The 19660-nt window shown below is 40.4% G+C and overlaps 1 protein-coding gene across 21 annotated transcripts in view; it reads right to left on the bottom strand.

Annotated features, from left to right (window-relative positions):
• Ptk2 (protein tyrosine kinase 2) overlaps positions 1-19660 on the bottom strand; it is a 207450-nt gene that overhangs the window by 52329 nt on the left and 135461 nt on the right. For 14 of the 21 annotated variants that reach the window (XM_060389301.1, XM_060389300.1, XM_060389308.1 and 11 more), the window contains 7 exons: positions 14866-14922; positions 13604-13624; positions 12485-12582; positions 7325-7409; positions 4471-4571; positions 2735-2850; positions 1228-1328 (listed from right to left, as the gene is read on the bottom strand). In XM_060389301.1, coding sequence (XP_060245284.1) covers positions 1228-1328; positions 2735-2850; positions 4471-4571; positions 7325-7409; positions 12485-12582; positions 13604-13624; positions 14866-14922 — 579 coding nt within the window. The remainder of the gene's footprint in view (positions 1-1227; positions 1329-2734; positions 2851-4470; positions 4572-7324; positions 7410-12484; positions 12583-13603; positions 13625-14865; positions 14923-19660) is intronic. The other 7 variants (XM_060389296.1, XM_060389305.1, XM_060389294.1 and 4 more) reach the window with 1 other exon arrangement.

Raw genomic sequence — 19660 nt, 5'->3', positions numbered from 1 at the left:
AATACAGTGTGTGTGTGGGGGGGGGGGGAGCATGGGCAGGGCAGGGCAGGGCAAAGGGCAGGCAGGAACAAACACAAGCTCAAAAGGCCTTCCTCTCTGAGCAGCACACCACTCTATAGTCCTTCAGTTCTCAGAAAAGGGATCATTTCAAGAAGTCTCAAGCTGTTAGTGATTATATCCTCTTACTGGTTATTCTGAGATGATGTTTATATGCATTATCTTAAATGTTCAAATGATGTGCAATATTGGTTTTGGCAACCCACGGTTAAGCTACATAGCACTTGAGGTTTGGGATGAAACTAGGTCCAACTTCTCTGACATCACTGCCCATGAGACAACTGCTGTGTCACACATACCGAGAATTGTGTGATCAGTTCTACCCCTTTTCACTTTCATCAGCAACTTACGAATAATGAGTTTCTCTGTGTGTGTTGATACTGGGTATTTGTACCACTTTTTCTTTTAGCAATTCTGATGAGTGTGTAGTGTTTTTCCAGATTTTGAACTGCATTTTCCTAGTGGTTAAGACCATGAACAATCTTTGTGTACTCACTTGCCACCCATCTAGCCTCTTAAGTCTAAGCGTACTCGGATTTTTGTTCAGGTTTTAAGTGCTTTCTTTGCTTACATTTTTGAGTTCTTCCTATATTCTGGAGACTACTATTTCTCTCTTATGTGCTTAGCAAATATTTTCTCCTGCTCTGAACTTTGTCATTCTTCCTTTACAAAACAAACATGATTAATTTCAACATGGCTGGATCTATCAATTTTGTCTTTTAATAAACTTTGCTTCTGGTAGCATCTGTAAAGGCCTCTGTTAACCTCTAGACCTCCAAATATTATTATGGGTTTCTTCTAAATTTTATAGTTGGATGCCCTGTAACTATGTCTTAGCCTATTCCGAGTTATTTTAAGGTGAGGTCTCAGTTGAGATTGTCCCAAATTTCCAAGTACCACTTGGCTGACAAGGCTAACTTCCTCTACTAAACTGGTCTTGGAGCTCAGTAGACATATGACACATTTTTAAAACACGGCATTAAAACCTTAGTGTGTTGTTCTTTACCTGTAATTCTAGGATTTGGGAGAGTAAAGCAGAAGGATTACAAGTTTGAGACCAATCCAGGCTACAACAGTAAGACCCTGTCAAAAACCAAGTCTCCCCCCAAAAAAACCCCCAAAAATCAATGATTCAGGGCCTATTTCCCAGTTGTTGCCCTAGTTTCTCACCTTTGTAATAAGTACTGTCTTCCATATATCGAGATAACCCAAAGTCTCCTAATTTTACACAATCATTTGAGGACACCAGAACATTCCGAGCAGCAATGTCCCTGATAAAGACAAATCGGGGACAGTAAGCACAATTAAAACAATACTATCACCTCATGATTATTACATCCAGACATATAGGCAGGTATTTTGAGAGACAGCTTACATACAATATGAAGAGATTCATAAGCTGTTTCACTTCATATGTATTCCTTCTAAAAGATATTTATATGAATGAGTTGATGATCCTTATGAATAAAAACAAACACTGAAAATACTCATCACTTTGATAAACTCACATAGTGATGGCATTATATTAACAATCAGTGATACTTGGTGAGCATATCTGGACACCTCCATAAACAGAATTCCTGCAAACCTCTGTTCAGAATAATTTTAATGATGTAGTCTGCTGTAATACTAGACATCAAAACAGTGACTCAACCATGATGCTCAGAAAACACACTGTAGAAACTTTCATTTGTGTCCCAATCCAAAACTGCAAATTCTAAGTAACATTTTGAAGAATGACAAAAGTGTCCCTCACAACATTTAGATATTCTGCCAAGTCTCAGGTATTATCTACTCTTGGGCCACTTCTACACATTTACTGTTCCACAAGTAGAGGCTCTGTATGAATGTTTAGGGAATGGATATAAATCTTGAAAGCATCATACAGGAGAAGGGACAAAGGGAGTACTTCCAGGGGCAGGTTGAGACAATCTCACTGCAGCCTAGGCTGGCCTAGAATCCATGGAACTCATCTAGCATTAATCTCTCACGGGCTGAAACTAAAAAGTGTGAGCCACCATGCCTAGCTTATATAAACCTTTTATCTGTTAACAAGCCAAGCCCCTTCCCTCTGAAAGGACATAAAATGCCTTCACATCCCTGGGCCCTCTAGAGACAGTCTCACTATGGAGATCATGCTGGCCTGGAACTCAGAGATTTGCCTACCTCTGCCTCCCAAGTGCTGGGATTAAAGGCATGTAGGACCACAAGTAACTCAATACCTGACTTTTTAATGAATGAAGAGTAGATTCAAAGGACACACATGCATCTGTACACAGAGTACAGAAAGTAACTTCCTTCCCTGTTTCTCACTGTTAATGGTTGGTTTGATATTGAAATGCCCCCCCCCCAGCAGATGTGTTTGAACACCTGGCTTTCAACTCATGGTGGCTTGTTGTGGGAGCTTGTGGAACATTTTAGAGATGGGATCTAAGTGGCAGAAGGAGGTCACTGGGACAGGCCTTGGCTGCTTGATTCCATACTAGTTCCTGATATTACAGACAGAGCTGCTTCTACTGTCATTCCTTCCCCATGACAGCCAGACCCCTTGAAACCACAACCAAAATAAATCCTTCCTTCCTGAAGTTGTTTCTGTCAGTGATAAGAAAAGTTAACACAGTTGTACACTGCTTACCCCCCTTCAGAAGGCAATGAAGCAGTTTCATGAATGCCTTACCTGTGAACAAATCTTTTGCTCTCCAGATACGCGAGTGCTGTACTAAGCTGATAGGCATATAGGATCAAAGACGCCAGATCCAAGCTGTATTTCCTTACTTGCAAAAATGACCTCAGCTTTTGAAACAATGACCAAGACAAAAAAGAGGATTAGAGACAGAGAACAGATATTAATAGAACAAAAGATACACTCAACATCATTGTAAAGGTTCCCAAATGCATTTTTATTTTATTTACTTATTTGCATGTATTTATTTATCTATTTATTTATGAGAGAGGGTCTTGCTCTGTAACACTGGCTAGCCTTCAACTCATAGAGATCCTCCTGCCTCTGCCTGAGCACTAATATTAAAGGAATGCACCACTATGCACAACTCTCCAAATGGATTTTAAATTGTACTATATTTCAGTTCTTCTTTAATGAAAGTATAAAAGATGAAACAAATATTCACCTAAAATAGTTTAAAAAATTAGAATCTTAATGACTACAGACAAATTTCTAAAACATGCAAAAGATAGGCCTCAGGAAAAGAAAGAAAGAAAAAAAAAAAGGATGCTGTAAAGCACTGCTAAACAGTAATGCCCAGAGAACCAAAGGACAGTCACTATTGCAAGCACAGCACACAGCACAGTCCATCTAATCCTGACTGCGCCTTGCTATGCTTCAGGGAGTGTTTGAGGTTGAGACAGGAGAAGGAGGAGTCTACTTTCTTTCCTTATCCATAATTTGTACGCAGAAACCTAAAATGGTCACACACTAGGCATTTCTCTTACAGGATTACCATTCTTATCACTGACACCATTCATTCAACTAGATGCTAATACAGGATTTTTGTCAACACCCCAATTTCTAAAAAGTCAGTAAATAAAAGGGAAGCATTTAGCAACACTATTTAGCAAACTCCTCAAAAGCAAAAGCATGGAGAAAACAAAAAAGCAACAACAACAAAAAAAAAAACACACATCACCCTCCATCTTATGTGGAACTGAGGACAGAGGAAAGGGAAGAGGATGATGTAAAGTGAATGCTGGCCACCCCTCTGCCTAGTTGAGAGTCTGACTCAGCAGCCTGGGTGGATCTCAGGATCTGTTTCTTTACCAAGCTTCCATCACACCTTGTTCCAGGTGGAGATGATGACTAATTAGTTTCCACGTTTTGGAGAATGTCAAACAGGGCCAATGACACTCTGTTACTCATAGTTTTCAAAGAAACTGAGTAATGGGTTAGTCTGAAAGACTACAAGTGAACTCAGAAGGATTAGAAAGCTGTTTGGATTTAGCACTGCCTCTCATCCTCAGGTCACTGGGCTAGTTCTTCAGGCAAAAGCACAAGAGAAAAACTACCTGGTCATCTGCTGCCACCTGTTCCAATAACACCCAGACTGGTAGAAAACTGTCACCAGTGCTGAGGAGGAGACTGTCTTGGAATATAATGGTGAAGATTTTATTTCATTTTATGCTGAAGATGGGAGTCTCACACTATATTGTCCAGAGTGGCCTCAAATTCCTTGGATCAAGTGATCAACCCTCTTCAACCTCACAAGAAGTGAGGACTACAACTGTGTTCTATCAGTCCCAGTTACATGATGAAGACATTTATACCATAGCTTCTGAATGAAAAATATACATAATCCTCAATGATGTAACCTTTGTATTTGTGTTATGGAAGTGAGGGCTAACACAGAGCAGGTGCGAGGCTGTTGTCACCAATGGTGGGACAGTCTGGGGTCTTTGTACCTCTCCAAGTGTACACAACTCCATGATTATCCAGACAGGATTCTCTGTAATGACTCCAATCAGCTTCACGATGTGAGGATGGTCAAACTGACGCATTGTTACTAGGGGAAAAGTGGTCTCTGGTTAATCTCCTGAAGCCTTTTCTGTTTTTTTAAACAAATTCAATACACACACTGGCTGACAGCATTAAAATTTTGTATTCAATGCCACAGGTCAATCCTGATTGTATGTGGGTGAAAGCTGGCACAAAAAAGGCACATGGCACTACCAGGACATAAGATAAAACCCATTCTTGGGAGAAAATAAGGTGAAAAGGGGGCGCCTACACTCACGAGGCAACCACAGGGACTTCTACCTTGAAGATAAATGGCTCCAGCATCTACCACTGTGTTCTTGTTTTCCTGAGCAGTAAATGGCTGCTCTCAGGCCCCTAAAGATCAGTTCTCACACAGTGTGTGAAAGAAATACTGGATGCTGTCTGGCTGCCATGGTTACTGTGGCCCAACACTACCTTTCGGGAGGAGCCTATATACAGTGATGTTCACAAAACTCACAGGGCTTGATAACCTGATGGAGCCCAAGAGGACCAAGAATGCACAGCACACATACGTATACTAATGTATGGCATATAACCATTCAGAACTCCTACAACTCTCTAGCATCATAACAAAAGATAACCTTAACAGAGTTACATAACCTCAAAAGAACCTCCAAGTACTTTAAAAAGCAACCAGTTCAGCGGCTATGGCAACAAAAGGACTTCAGAATACTAAATGGAAAAACAAAACAAAACAAAAGGATGCCAAGCAAGGAAATAACACAATATCAAAAGAATCTGTGAGTGAGCACTCACATGTGAGTGCAGTTGCCCACAAGGAAGACAAGAGGAAGTCAGATTCTCTGTAGGCGGACTTACAGGTAGTTGTGAACCACCTGATGTGGGTGCTGGGAAATGAATCCAGGTCCTTTGCACAAGCACAAACAGTAGTACATGTGCTTAACTGCTGAGCCATCTCTCTAGCCCCTGTGTGTTTATATTTAACATATAATATACATGGAAAATAACAACCTAAAAGTATATCATTAAATTCTATATTGTTAAAGCCACTGTATACTCATTATTATCTTGTGATACATCTCCAGGTACCCAGGACATCTGCTGTCAATTCTGGTTTTACATGAGCATCATACACTGTTATCACGTTTTAATTTCCTTTAAATTAATTAGTGCACATAATACAGAGCACAAAATAAGGAGCTGAGGAGGGCCTTGCAGTCACAGGGAAACTGTCACACTGCACTAGACGTTTAACCTATCATTTATCTATGCAGACAGTGAATGAAGGACCAAGGGCTGCCACCTGCTTATAAAGTGAATTCACTGCAACCTTCCCTGCCTGCGCATTCCTTTACACACCTTCTGTTTTCTGTAGCACAGTGATGGGGCTGGAGAGTTGGGATGGAAACCACATTGTCATCAAGGCTGACATCTTTATTATCTGGCCCACAACTTAAGTTTAACTATCCTTCACCTAGGCCATCTCTCTCATCTTACTTATATAGCCCCTTGAATCATAGAGGTCAGCTATACTGCATCTGTCATATTCCCTGAAGAAGCAGTGAGCAAACCTTTCAAAGAAGGAAACAGTCTTAATCTAACCTGTATATTTCTACAAAAATATACAACTGAATTCTGCAGTGGTGTCCTACAAAAACGCAGTAAAGTGCAACTACTTAGATATGTGCACTTGTGAAAAAGAGTTAATTCACAAAAACCTCTCCAAGATAAGGATGGCAGGAAGTTAGGTCTGAACACTAGCTGGTCTGTTGTTATCAACTACCTAGATAAAAGCCACTGGCCAGACCTCTTTTTAGTCTCAAATAGGGATTAAGGAATATGACTAAAGATACAGGTAATAGGACATCACAGTGTGAATTACTCTGTGGTGACTGACTAGATAACTCAGTGACATGAAATGTAAAGTGGAAGAGATCTATCCAATACTGGTGTCCTGAACATCACTGGGGTTCTGTCCTAAGGCAAACATGCTGATTACCTTCCCCCAGGCTGAGCCTTGCACTGGTCCCTGTGCAGAGTGATGGGTACCTAGCCCTTGTCCCCATAGAGCTTGAAGCCTGGGGGGTGGGGAGGGAGAGATAGTAAGCACATGTGATCATTTTATGTATTTAAACACAAACCCTGAAGAGGAGCAGAGTGTGGCCCTGTAAGAGTGACAATGGCGGGCAGGAGGCAGAGACTTTAAAGATAACCCTTGAAGAAACCCTATGAGAGAAGAAGGAATGCCAGGGTGCTTGATGTATACAAGGTAGGCAAGATCTTACTCTCTATCACTGTCCTTTCAGGAGAGAAGGCTCATAAAGCACAGCTCACCTGAGATGGTCTTACCACCAAGTATACACACCTAGGCCAGAAGGCAGTGAGGTGGGTGGTAGAAATCACTTCTAGCTTAGGAAGCCTCTCCTGGGGTTTCTGTCTGACTCCATAAGGCAGGAAGCTAGTCATGATCCTGACTCATCTCTAGCTTATAGGTTCCATCAGGATACAACTGTGTTGTCTTAGTTACCTCTGTACTCATAGGACCTGGGGCAGGATCTGAGCTAGAGCCATTTATGTACACGCACCAACTCCAGCTCAAAGATGCTGATGTTATTGCGGGAGCAATAACAAAGGGAATATGCCATCTTCCTCTACACATAAACATATCTACCTATGGAAATTCGTCTAATTTGGCCATTAGTTTGTCTTATAAAGGTGAAAGCATCTTTCCTGCAAAGACAGCTAGATTCAGGCAAAAAGTCAAACAGAATTCCAAAAAAGTTTCAATGAACTTACAGGCTTCTTGAAGAAACTTCTCTCTCACGCTGTCCGAAGTACAGTTTTTACATGTTTTGATTGCAACAGCCAAAGCTGGATTCTCCTGTGTCGGGGAAATTACAAGATCACACACACACACACAAAAAGGTTCTCTGTATTAGTCAACACACACACACACACACACACACACACGGAAGGCTATTTGTTCTGTAACTGTGGATTTGTGGTCAGGCAAAACTAGAACTATAAAATTAGAGAATTAAGGATATTCCAGATGCAATCCCAGAGTAAAATGGATATGTATGTGCAATGTCACAGGCAAGTCACTTGTGCACGTACCAGGTGTTGAGTATATGCACTATGGTAGGTGCTATTCTAGGTTCTGGGGGCACACCAGTAAACAACAATGCAAAGATCCTTGCTTTAGGTCAGCTGGCATTCCAGTGCAAAATACTGGTAATAAAGTCAGTCATTTCACAATGTGTTTAGAACAACATTTTAGAAGACAGGAATGGATCACATAGGACATGGGAGACAGAGAGAGGGCGGCAGCTTTACAAGGAACACTTCACTGAACAGATGAGAGGAAGGCAAATATCCCAAGAAAAAGGAGCCAGTATAGTGAAGTGAGGAAGTTAATGTTGTTGAAGGACTGGTGAACATGGAAGCTCAAAGGAATTGGGTAAGGGAGTGGTATACGGAAAGCCTATACCCCCAGAGTATGTAAGGGTAGAAACATTGAGACAGAGGAACCCAGTGGCCAGGAAGGGAGTGTGTGTGCTTCTAGGATAATATAAAGACACCATTTTCATTTCAGGAGGATGAGAGATCAGGTATGGTCAGGGCAGTTGAACCCATTGTCTAGGGAAGTCTCAAATTAGTAGCACTCCTCCTGCAGCAGCCTCTCCAGTGCTAAGACTGTAAGCATGAACTATCATGCCTATCTAAACCTATGGTCCAGAATGTTTGGGCTTGGAAGGGACACTCTGGCTCCATCTGCTGCTGAGAAATGATACAAAAAGTGAGGTCAAGCATGGAAAGTGATATTGGTGGCTACAATTGAAACCTGGATGACAAGCTATGGTGGCATGAGCAGTGGGTGGCAGTGGAAGTGGAAGGAGAGCTGGACACCTGGATTTTTTTTTTTTCTCGAGGCTGGACAAAGGTGCCTCTTGGTGTAGGGAGAGAAAATTTGGGTTCTGATGAGAGAAACTAATAATGTGGAAAGAGAAATCAGAAGTTGAAGGTCTCTAAATGTGATAATCAGGGGCATTGTTGAGACAGCTGGGGCACCAGAGGCATTAAGATAGTCTGATCTTTGGGACTGTGCATCGCCAGAAGAGACAGCAGGTCCAGGATTGTGCTTTGTAATGCCACAGCAAAGAAAAGTCAAGAGAAAAAAAAAAAGAGAAAATGGTGCAGAAGACATAGAAGAAGAGAAAACCCAAGAAAATGTGTAGTTCTTAGAAGCCAAATAGTTTGTCTTCATCAAGTTCAAAGGATAAAGCTTAAAAGATAAAAAGAGCATAAAAGAAGAAATAGTCTGTGGGCTCTGGTGAATCAAGGATAGAGGATGAGCATGATCAGATATATTTGTCAAAACCATTTATTCGCCTTACTTTACCTTATGCCTCACCTTCTGTCACTAACAAAGAAGAAAAGAGATGAGGAAAGCAAGGTGGAACAGTCAAGGCTTTACACAGACTTGGCAAATGCCAGCCACCTCAGTCCCACTGTCTCTGTTGCTTAACTGCTGTCATCATCCAATGTGGATTAATAATGCAGGCAGAAGCACACCTCAGGACAAGGAATACAGTATAATGCTGTTGTGAATCCTTCTTTGACTTCTTCTATAACCCCTTTCTTATTAAAACCAGCCAGGTATGAAGAGAATTATGTTATGTGACCTTCTATGGGGCTGTGTGATCTGTGTTTGGTTTCTTCAGCCAGCTCTGAGCATTTCTGTGCTCTCTGTAGGTTTCCCATTGGGATATGCTCTTGAGAATATACTAGAGGGACCTAGGCCTGCATACTGAGCATGAGTCAACAGTTGTTAGAAGGCACAGTAGTTGCCAAACCATGATGGTCAAGGGGCAGCTGCTTAAAAGGTAAATCAGGACAATTCAGTCACCATAAGCACCAGTCACAAGCAGCAAGAACTAGACATAAAGAGCTGGGGGGAAAAGATTATTTTGAGCTTTCTCAAAAAGTGTTGGAACATCGAGATTCAGCCCTGGATTCATTAAGCACTAAGTACTCTCCAGCACTAAGCAAATTTACTTTGTGCCTTTAGACTTTATGTCACTGACATGTTGACCTTTAACTGGTACTCTTGTCCTTACTTTCCCTGTGAGTCTATACTCGAAGAGTGGAGCTACTCATTTACACTTGAAGGTGCAAAGTTATTTTTAAGTTAGAATGGTCCAAACAGAATTTCAGGCAGCATACTGGTGACTTTATATGACTCTTTGAATAGATCATTAGGCAATGAGACCTGTGAGCCAGTATTTTCCTGGATTTTTTGTGAGGCTGTTTTTGAAGTCGGTTTTATTTTGTTATGTGACTAGCCTGCCTTGATCTCACAATCCCTCCCAAGTGCTGGGATGACAAGTGTGTGCCTCCACATCTGGCTCATCAATAAGTTAACATTCAGGTTGTGAGCTGCCCTTTCCCACATGTGGGTCTCACCTTGAAGACACCCACAAAGAAGTGGGAACAGAGATACAGTCTTCTCGCCTTAGACTGACTAGTTTTTACTTTCTCTGCTTTTGGAGTCTGGACCACATCATCAGCTCTTCTGAGTTTGCTAACCTGAGATCTTGAACTTGCTGGCTTCCATCTCTACAGAAGCCAATTCCTTAACTACACAGACCCCATACTATGCCTCTAGAGAAGACTATCAAAGCTGTGTGTTCCATAGTCTTCTCCATCTCTGAGATGAAACCATGGTCCAGCTATTTAAAGAAGACATCTTGATGAAGCTTTTGAATTCCTGTTTCCCTTACCCTTATATCCAATAGTTTAGGAAGAAGGTCCTGCGTGCTGTTCTTATACCCAACACACATACCACTGAAAGTTGTTTTCTAGAGTACCCGAGGTAGGGTAGCCGCTGATGCCTTGCTACAACACCCTTTACCAAAACTCTGCACAGAGCAGGAAGACATTTTAAAAATGTAAAATGGATCTCCTCACAATGTCCAACTCTCTTTGCTGCTGGCTACAGGTCCAGCCGTCCACCTCGATCTCTGGTGTCCAGTCCCATCTGCTACAATCAATTCTCCCTCCTTTTGCAACACACATCAGAAAGGAATTCTACCCAAGGTAGTTCTTGCTATTGTTCTGAAGATGGCAATTAATTTTGCAACTACAGTAAATACCAGACTGAGGATACAGGATTGCAATACCTAAGACAGATTAATTTTTTAAAGAGGGGATGCACAGGAAGAAGGTTCACCAACTCTGCTGTATTAGCCTGATAATAACAAATCTGGGAGTGTACTTATCAGGAGTTGTAAAAGGAAAAGATAGACCACCTGATTTAGTAACAGAAACCCATGAGCTTCATTTACTCTCATCTCAGTCAGGCAGGGCCATGTCTAAGCTTAGGTCTTCAACCCAATTAAGACTCATGCTTTCCTCTGTTGTATATTACCCTCAAAAGGCAGAGTTGAGACAATGAAAATAAATACAGATATAGGTTTTTTTTTAATTGAAAGAAGAAAACAGGAAAAACGTATACTATATTGTCAGGATACAGTCCAAGAATAGAGAGTTGTGTGAGAATTCTGAGTGTTTGTGAGAAAACAAACAAGAAAATAAGAAAAGACTTGTGACCTTCATTTCTCCAAAACACAGATTTGTTCGTGGAATTTGTTTTTGTGCTCCTCTGAGGTATAATGAACAGAGTTTTCTTCAGCTGGTATTAATTTATAAGTTTCTATGAAAAGACATGTTTTTGCTAAATGTCGCCTGAGATTGAACACCTTACTCAAGTGATTCTTCTTAACTCTCAAGAGTAAAAATTGTTTGATGCTCTGAATAAAGTTGGCTATTGTATGAGACTTCAGCCTGCCTCATTTTTAGACCCAGCTCTCCCACCACCACCAACTATAGCAGTAAATAATATGGCATGTAATTTGATTTAAAAACAGAGAAAAGGTATCAGAAACAAAACTTCTAACTACAGGATGGAACAAGCAAGGAGCATTCCCTTATGTTTGGGTAAAGGGTATTAAAGAAAGGACAGCTATGGAGGTTCTGAAGAAAAGGATCTCTCAAGTTTTCACACCAAGGATGTCACAACAGCCTGTGCTATTATGACAGTATCACAACCATGCCATACATTTATCATATTTCATTTAAAAAGTTTCTTCAATAGTATATACTCTAATTCTAAAACACAATTTTAAAAACCATCAATCTAAAATGAAAAGAGACATAAATAAGGGGCACTAGTGAAGATACAGAGATTCTGACTAGGAGACATGTACCCTGAGGACTGCTTTGGAAAACTGATAGTCAAAAAGTTAAACACAGCTACTAGAGGAGGAAGCTCCACACATCAATGTTCATAGCAGCACTCAATGATGACGAAGTAGAAACATCCTAGATGTTCAATAAGTGGAGAATGGATAAATAAGGTCTGGAGTGATGGCTCACTGGTTAATACCACCTGCTGCTTTTCTAAAAGATCCAGCTTCAATTCCCAGCACCCACATGTCAGCTCACAACTGTCTGTATTTCCAGTTCTAGAAGCTTTAATGCCCTATTCTGACCTCCTTGGACATCAGGAAAGCACACGGTGTACATATATACATACAGGCAAAATATTCACACACATAAAATAATTTAACTTTTAAAATGATAAATAAATGATACGCCTATGCAAAGGAATATTGTAAGGCAATGAAGGAGGAAAAGACTGCATACTGTATGATTCCATTTATATGAAATACCTTCAACAGGAAAACCAAGAGGCAGAAAGGAGATAAGTGGCTGCCAGAGACTGGAAAGAAAGGTGTTGTATGAACTATATCTGTAGATGGGTATCAAGTTTTTGAGGTGAAAAATGAGTTCTAAAACCAATTGGCAAACTGTTGCACAATTCTGTAAACATTCGCTTTATACACTTAAAACATTCAAAAATCAGTCTTGATTTCTGGTATTATAAGGACTTACTGGGCTCAGGTATACGCCTTGATGTACGTCTCCAAACTGACCTTCTCCAATACAGCGTCCAAGTTCTATTCTTTCTCTCTGAATCTCATAGTCCCTGGCTGCAAAACACAATCCACACATCAACAAACTGGCACATAACTCCAAATGTGGGTACAGCATGATATATACATTTATCTTATTACCATTCATGAATACATTTTCATTTGCAGCATATCAGAGTGGAACCTTCTTAAACATTACCTTAAAGACTATCAGTAATCACAAATGGTATCAGCAGAACCAACAAACAGTGGGTTTGGCTGATGGCAGATTTGATTTTAAGCCTGTATTGTGCTTAGAAATCTCTGATTTATTTGGTTATCTGATAATTTTCTAAATAATTGCTCTAAATACTCTATTATATGCATAATTAATCATCACTACTGGTTTAGGTATTAATATATGAAGGCTATAACATTATTTAAAGCAATTATTTCTTAAATAACAAAAATTTATAAGTACAGAAAGCAACATTAAACTTTCTGAGTAAATTATTTTAAAAGTTTAAGAGTTTTCCACTTCATAATCCTATCTCTAGATTATTTATGGAGCTAAATGAGTTTAAAGAGGTAGTTTCAAGAAATAAATTTCAAAATTAGATGACTTTGAATTGAATATACCTGTATAAACATTTGAGAATATGTGTTCCAATTAAGACATTAAATTATGAGTTACACTGAGTTACTTAGCAGGCTGCTGAGGCACATGGAAATAAAACATCCACTAGGAACACAGAAAACCCAAACTCTAGCTGGATTAGCTACTCCGTCTTGGGCTACTTCACACATGAGAATAATCCCATGCCCACCCTGCATATGTTCCATTTGTGGTGTCACTAACTCAACAGCGCAGAGTTAACAGACTTCTGGGTCAGAAAACTAAACTAGACGGATTACCCAAGTTCTGGACAGCTGTTTTCCTTCCTCTTTAAAATCAATTTAGCCAATAATTCCACTGGTTTAACAGTATGAGTAAACCAATGACAACGAGTTTGAAAACATATTAACTGAAACTGAAACACCCCCATCATTCCATGGTGGCAAGGCAAGCAAATGCAGTTATGTCAAAAGATCCTGTTACCTTCATCTATTCCATAGCTTTCTGTATTGCAATTAAGAGAGAGAGAAAAAGTGGAAGACCTTGCTTAGAAATTGCTAAAAGCAATTAGGTTAACAACAACAAACTTGATGTCTACATTTCAATAATATTTGCTTAATTACTTTAAGCACAAATTAATAAAAAAATAAACTAAATATACATAAAAACTAACCATTTTTGAGTTATCTCAAAGGCATTCAAATATGTATTTCATAAATTCTGGATAAGAGATGCTTGTATTTCCTAATCAATTATAAGTAACAAAGACTCTGTTCTTCTCTGAAGAAACAGAAAAATGACTAAAGGGTAGTCACATTGGTAAACTCAAGTTGAACTGATTATCTGAGTTGCTACTGGCAGCCCAAACCTATGTATCACATCTCAGCTCCTACCCAGATCTCAAAGAAACTTTTGAAAGTTCGGTGGTCATGAGCAGAAAGTATGAGCCTCAGAGGCTTGTCTGGTTTTCTCTTTATTTTGGTAATATTTCCCTAATGCATACAGAAAATCCAAATAAAAACACTTTCAAAATATTCTACAAGAGCATAGTGCTTTTGAAATACATGAAATCAGGTCGTTTGGACTTCAAGTTAACTTGTAAGGCTTAGATGTGGGGTTTAATTAATTAACTGATTGATTTGTACACCAAAGTGAAAAGTCAAGAACTTATCCAATTTAAGATATAGGGACAATATACTCCCAGGCAGGTCTAGAGAATGCAATTTTCTTCCACCATTAAGGTGCACAGTCACTGTGGAAAAGATTATGTTGACATTTTCCAGCTGGAATAGGTCATTAAGGATTCTGTCCTGTTGTGTTTTGCTCCCTGCAAGCTCCTCTCAGTGGGCTGCTTATATGGAGGGCTAGTTTCTGCTAATGAATGGCAATGTTATAGTTTCAAAGAGAAAACCAAGCCATTCAATGTGTGTGTATACACATTTAAACTTGAAATAATATACTACTCAATGTGAGTGTATATACATTTGATCTCGAAATAATACTGATTTTCTATAAAGGCAAAATATCAACAAAGGTTACATTATCACAGAGCCAGAAAATGATATGACAAAAATTCTACAATTAACTGAATGAAGTTATTTCTGGTATCTGCATTTCAGGCTTCTGACTTTAGGGTAGGCACACAGACGTCTACCTAAAAGTTGAAAGAACATTTCTGTTAGGCGCTCAGATGACAGATGCGCTCTAAAGCTTCTCACTGTGAGGAGCAAGCAGCCTACACTCACTGGAGGGCATGGTGTATGTGTCTTCCTCATCGATGATCTCAGCGTAGTCATCTGTCTCTGTTTGGAAGGAAACAGACAGGTTGGTCGAATTCAAATGCTTGACTGATTGGCCTTCAACATAACTGCAAACAGCATGAGTCTGTGCCCCACACCCACACTGTGAAAATGTTCTCCTCAGAACACCAGGACTCAGATTTTGCCCACGTGTAACTATGAAAAGAAAAGTGTCACTGTGACTCAAAATGTGAGCCATACACCCTTGTTCATCAGAAGCAAACAGGCTAATGATCCTGAGGAGAGCCAGTAGGACATCAATTAAGCACTACAGAATTTAAAGGTGATGGCTGCTTAGCCTAGAGCTCCCCTGCAGCTACAAAAATGTGCATCTGAACCACAATTTGGTCTGCTGGGAGTTCCCAAGTGAGAAAGGTGTCTTCAAAGTCCTGCCCACTCCATTTATCCCTTGTAAGGACAACTGTGAGCTTCTCCGCAGAGAACACACAGTGACCCAATTTCTGAGGAGACTATACTGGGCTGATTTATTGCATTTATTTTGGGTTAAAAAAAACACAATCCAGAAATTTATCTTTCGGTGCCTTTTTACCCAAGCAAAAGATGTAATAAAAAGAATAAGAACAAACAAACAGCATATTAAACTGAGTTATTTTTGAGATAAGGTAGATCAGGTCATGCTTGCACTAATCTCTTTTGGTAAGTGCAGCAACTTAACACACCATGGTAGAAGAACACTCGTGTGGAGAAAACTGCCACTGCTGCACAACACTAGTATTGGAAAGGCAGTTAAGTGGATTCTGGTTGACTCCTGGAGAAGACCTGCCAAACCATAGCAGGCTGGCTTGACACCAACACTGAACCTCAGGGGCTGCAAGTGCTTTCTCCCATGCACCACTGAGATCAAAAGCACACAAGCTAAGGAAACTCCAGAAAGCACTCTTTCTAATAGTGAGGATATTAGCCAATGCATGTACCACAACAGGATCACTGCCACCAAACCTCTAAGGCAGTGACCTACTGGTCACAACCCCCACTGGGGTCATATATCAGATAACCTGCATATCAGGTATTTACATTATTATTCATAACAGTAGCAAAATTACAGTTATAAAGTAGCAATAAAATAATAAAATGAAATAATCTTCTTGTTGGGGGTCACCATAACATGAGGAGCTGTATTAAAGGGTTGCAGTGTTAGGAAGGTTGAGAACCACCGCTCTACAGGGAAGAATGCAGTTCTGAATGTTCTAAATGGGATTAACAGTTTAAAAAAAAAATCTGCCTGAGGAAAAAATACCATCAACAAATCAACTCTCCTAAGAAAAGTATTATTCTCACATGCTTATAAGCACTGTATATATAAAATTAAAGCAAAGTATTTTTTTTAGCAAAGTTTTTTTAATTCAATTTTTTAAAATGTTATGTTATGCACTGTATGTCTGATGTGCATAGAGGCCAGAAAAGAGCATCAGATTCCAGAATTAGAGTTACAACCGTTTGTGAGCTGCCATGTGGATATTGGGAATTGAACCTGTCCTCTGGAAGCGCAGCCAGTGTTAATATCTGAGCCATAACTCCAGCCCCTAAAGCAAAGTTTTAATGAACTTGAAGTGTCACTTCTAATTTCCCTTACTGGGTGCTCAGCGATTTGGCACCCAGCAGGCTTGTCACTTTGCTTTTGTGTAAGACAGTCTTATAAAAGAAAAAAAACAGGGAGCTGCTCAAGTATCTCTAACAACCATGACCAGATATGGGTGAGTCTACTCTGGTAGCGCAGACTATGGAAGCAACACAGCACTCAGACTGGTCTCTGCCAATTGCTTTCTTTTCACTATGTGATATAGCAGACTTAGTCACCACACTGTCCTATAAACTGAATGCACCAAAGTCACTGCAGCACAAATTCCTGGGTAGCAGAAGACCACAGTAAGCTCATCCCAAAAGTGAATCCTCTCAGGCAACCGAGTCTACTGCCTAAAGGAAGGATGTGAAACAGAAGATGACACTGACAGCAATGATCTCAACTGAGTCTTACTATGTGCTCATAAAGCTCATGTGAGCTCACAGCCACTTTTGTTTCTGCTACCATGCCTTGCTTCAAAGTCTTCCTCCAAGCAATTATCCCTATTCCTTGTTCTTAGTTCCCTAATGTTTTCCTTTAACTACTTCATATTAGTTTGCTTCCCTGACAGCTCTCTAGAGCAGTCCACTGGTACAGCATCCTCTTGTGTCCTTTTCTCCTTGGCATCTAGCACAGTGCCTGGCAAAAAGCATGTGCTCACGAGCTATGTGCTAAGCAATGAGGATAAATGCACTGTGGCAACACAGTTGGAACAATGTATTGCCAGGATTTCAGAAACTTATGCAGAGTCATAGAGACAGCAAACCGCAGGGTATGCTGTATTTATCTATTTACCTGCCTATGCCACAGACATGCCTTCATGTGTATAATAGAGCAGTAGGTACCTATGGAGTTACGATGACAGGAAGTGGTGCTAACAGGCACTTGAGAAATGGCAGGCACTCCTGGGGTTGCTGTTCATTAGGACTCTCTTAGGACCTAAAGGGAGGTAGTTTCTGCCTGCAGATCCTTTCAGTCTTCATTTAACTCTAGTACCTCCATGACAACTTTATAAAACCTCTAGGAGATACCAATCTTGAATCAATTCAAAAGGAGAAGAAAAAAAGAAGAAGAAAATGACTTATAAGCAGCAGGCTGATAGCAATACAGATTTGGGGAAATATTGCCTACATTTCAGCTAATTCACAAAAATCATAAGAAAGGGTACATGCCAGGTAAACTGCCTCACTCCTGAAATCTCAGCACTTGGCAAGTTAAAGCAGTAGGATCATTCAAGAGTTTGAGGCTAGTCTGTGCTATGGATACGGAGTGAGACTTCATCTCAGAACAAAATCCCTAAAACAAAAATCAAACCAGAAAGGATTTGTGTATTTTCTAAAAAGGTATTTGAGTTCTACATAAAATCTCTGAGGACTTATGAGAGCTGTGTATGTGCTTTATGGATGGATTCACCCAGAGCACACAGAGGAAGGAGCAGAAATCAGGGAAAGTTTTTTCTTTAGGGATAGTATGATACTGATGACAAAGGTTATTAACATGTTCAAGATCCCTGGGCAACTGTGGAAGCCAGCCAGTAAATGCCCCTGAATAATGGCATCACAGGAGCAATACAGAAGAAAAAAAGGGGAAAAGCTCAAAGATTTGGGCACCAAAATAACAAAGGGCAGGGCCCCACTAGATGGCTATTCTCCACTTGAGGTGATTGGAACAAGATGCCTGGGCTGATAAGTGCCAGACAGTGCCGTGAGTAGTCACACACGGTCATCAGCTCTCAGCAGAGCCCTTGTTCACATGCACAAACTGAGGGGGCTAGTGGGTCTAAACATAGTTCTGTGTCGTAAATCCCTGGGTCTAAGATGTCATACATCAGCTTTCATTATCTTTCAAAGTGTTTGGAGCCAGGTATGGTGGCACATGCCTTTCATTCCAGTACATGGGAAACAGAGGTAGGAGGATGCTCTAGGAGTTCAAGACCAGCTTCATCTACATAGTGAACTCCAGGACAGCCAGAACTACATAAAAGAGAGAGCTTGTTTCAAAAAAGCAAAACAAGAAACACACACACACACACACACACACACACACACACAGTGTTTGGAAGCAGACAACCTCTGCTTTGAGGTTATAAAAATATGTATTTTGGGGCCACAATTCTGTTCCAGAGACACTCACAGAAAAATTTATCAGAGCTCTGAACTTGGCAGACAATTTTAGGATTATAGGATTGTAAGCTCAAGGCTCAAAAGTCACCCCAGCTATGTCTGAGGCTGAGGTGGAAGGATCATTTGGGTCTAGTAATTCAAGGCCAACCTGAGCAACAAAGCAAGACCTTGTCTCAAAAATGAATATTGAAGGGGGTGGAGTTGGAGGAGCTGGGAATATAGCTCAGTTGTATACCTAGCATACAAAGGCCCCAAGTTTAGTTCCCAGCACCACATGAAACTCGGTACAGTGGCACACACACATAAACCCACTATTTAAAAGAGGATTAGAAATTCAATGTTATCCTTGGTTACAAAGCATGTTTAACATAGGCTAGACATAGGCTAGACAAGGCCCTATCTCAAAAAATAGGATAAAATAAATCGGAATTAGTGACTTCTAAAATTTGAGATATTATTGTAATTTATATGTCTCAGTATCACAATATAAAAGGAAGAAGGTCACGGCTCAGAAAGTGAGAGACAAATTCTCATGTTTACGTGCAGCAAAAGGAGTCAAAACTACTACTGAAACTGTCAACTTTTGTCAGTGACATCACAGGCTCACGTCCTGGCACATATGGGGAAGCTTCATGACTAGGCTTGCCTGGTGTTTATGAGGGATGCAGCATGAATACTATCCTTGGGCCTGTAGAGAAATGCAATGTACAAAAGGCTGAGGCTCAGAATTTCCCTCTGAAACGGAAACCATGATTCCTGGGGTGGGGAGTAGGACACCGCTCTGCCTCCATCTCTTCCTAACCATCAGCAGGCATATCTGCTGGAGCAGTCAGGCACCCAGACTTCTGACAACTGTTATTCTGTCTTGCTTTCACTCTGCTCCTGGGCTTTGGGAGGTGGCTCATTCATGTACATGTGCCTGTATGAGTTTGTATGGACCACCAATCCCATTTACTAATACTGCCACAGGGACTAGATCATTTAGATAATCCAGGAAGAATAATCAACCTCAGGGTCTTATCCTGCCAGGGTTAAG

Source organism: Meriones unguiculatus, chromosome 8 (assembly GCF_030254825.1).
Source record: "Meriones unguiculatus strain TT.TT164.6M chromosome 8, Bangor_MerUng_6.1, whole genome shotgun sequence".
NCBI classification, from domain to species: Eukaryota; Metazoa; Chordata; class Mammalia; order Rodentia; family Muridae; genus Meriones; species Meriones unguiculatus.
Note: the sequence above shows the minus strand (reverse complement) of the source record. Positions and strands in the feature narration are given on the sequence as shown.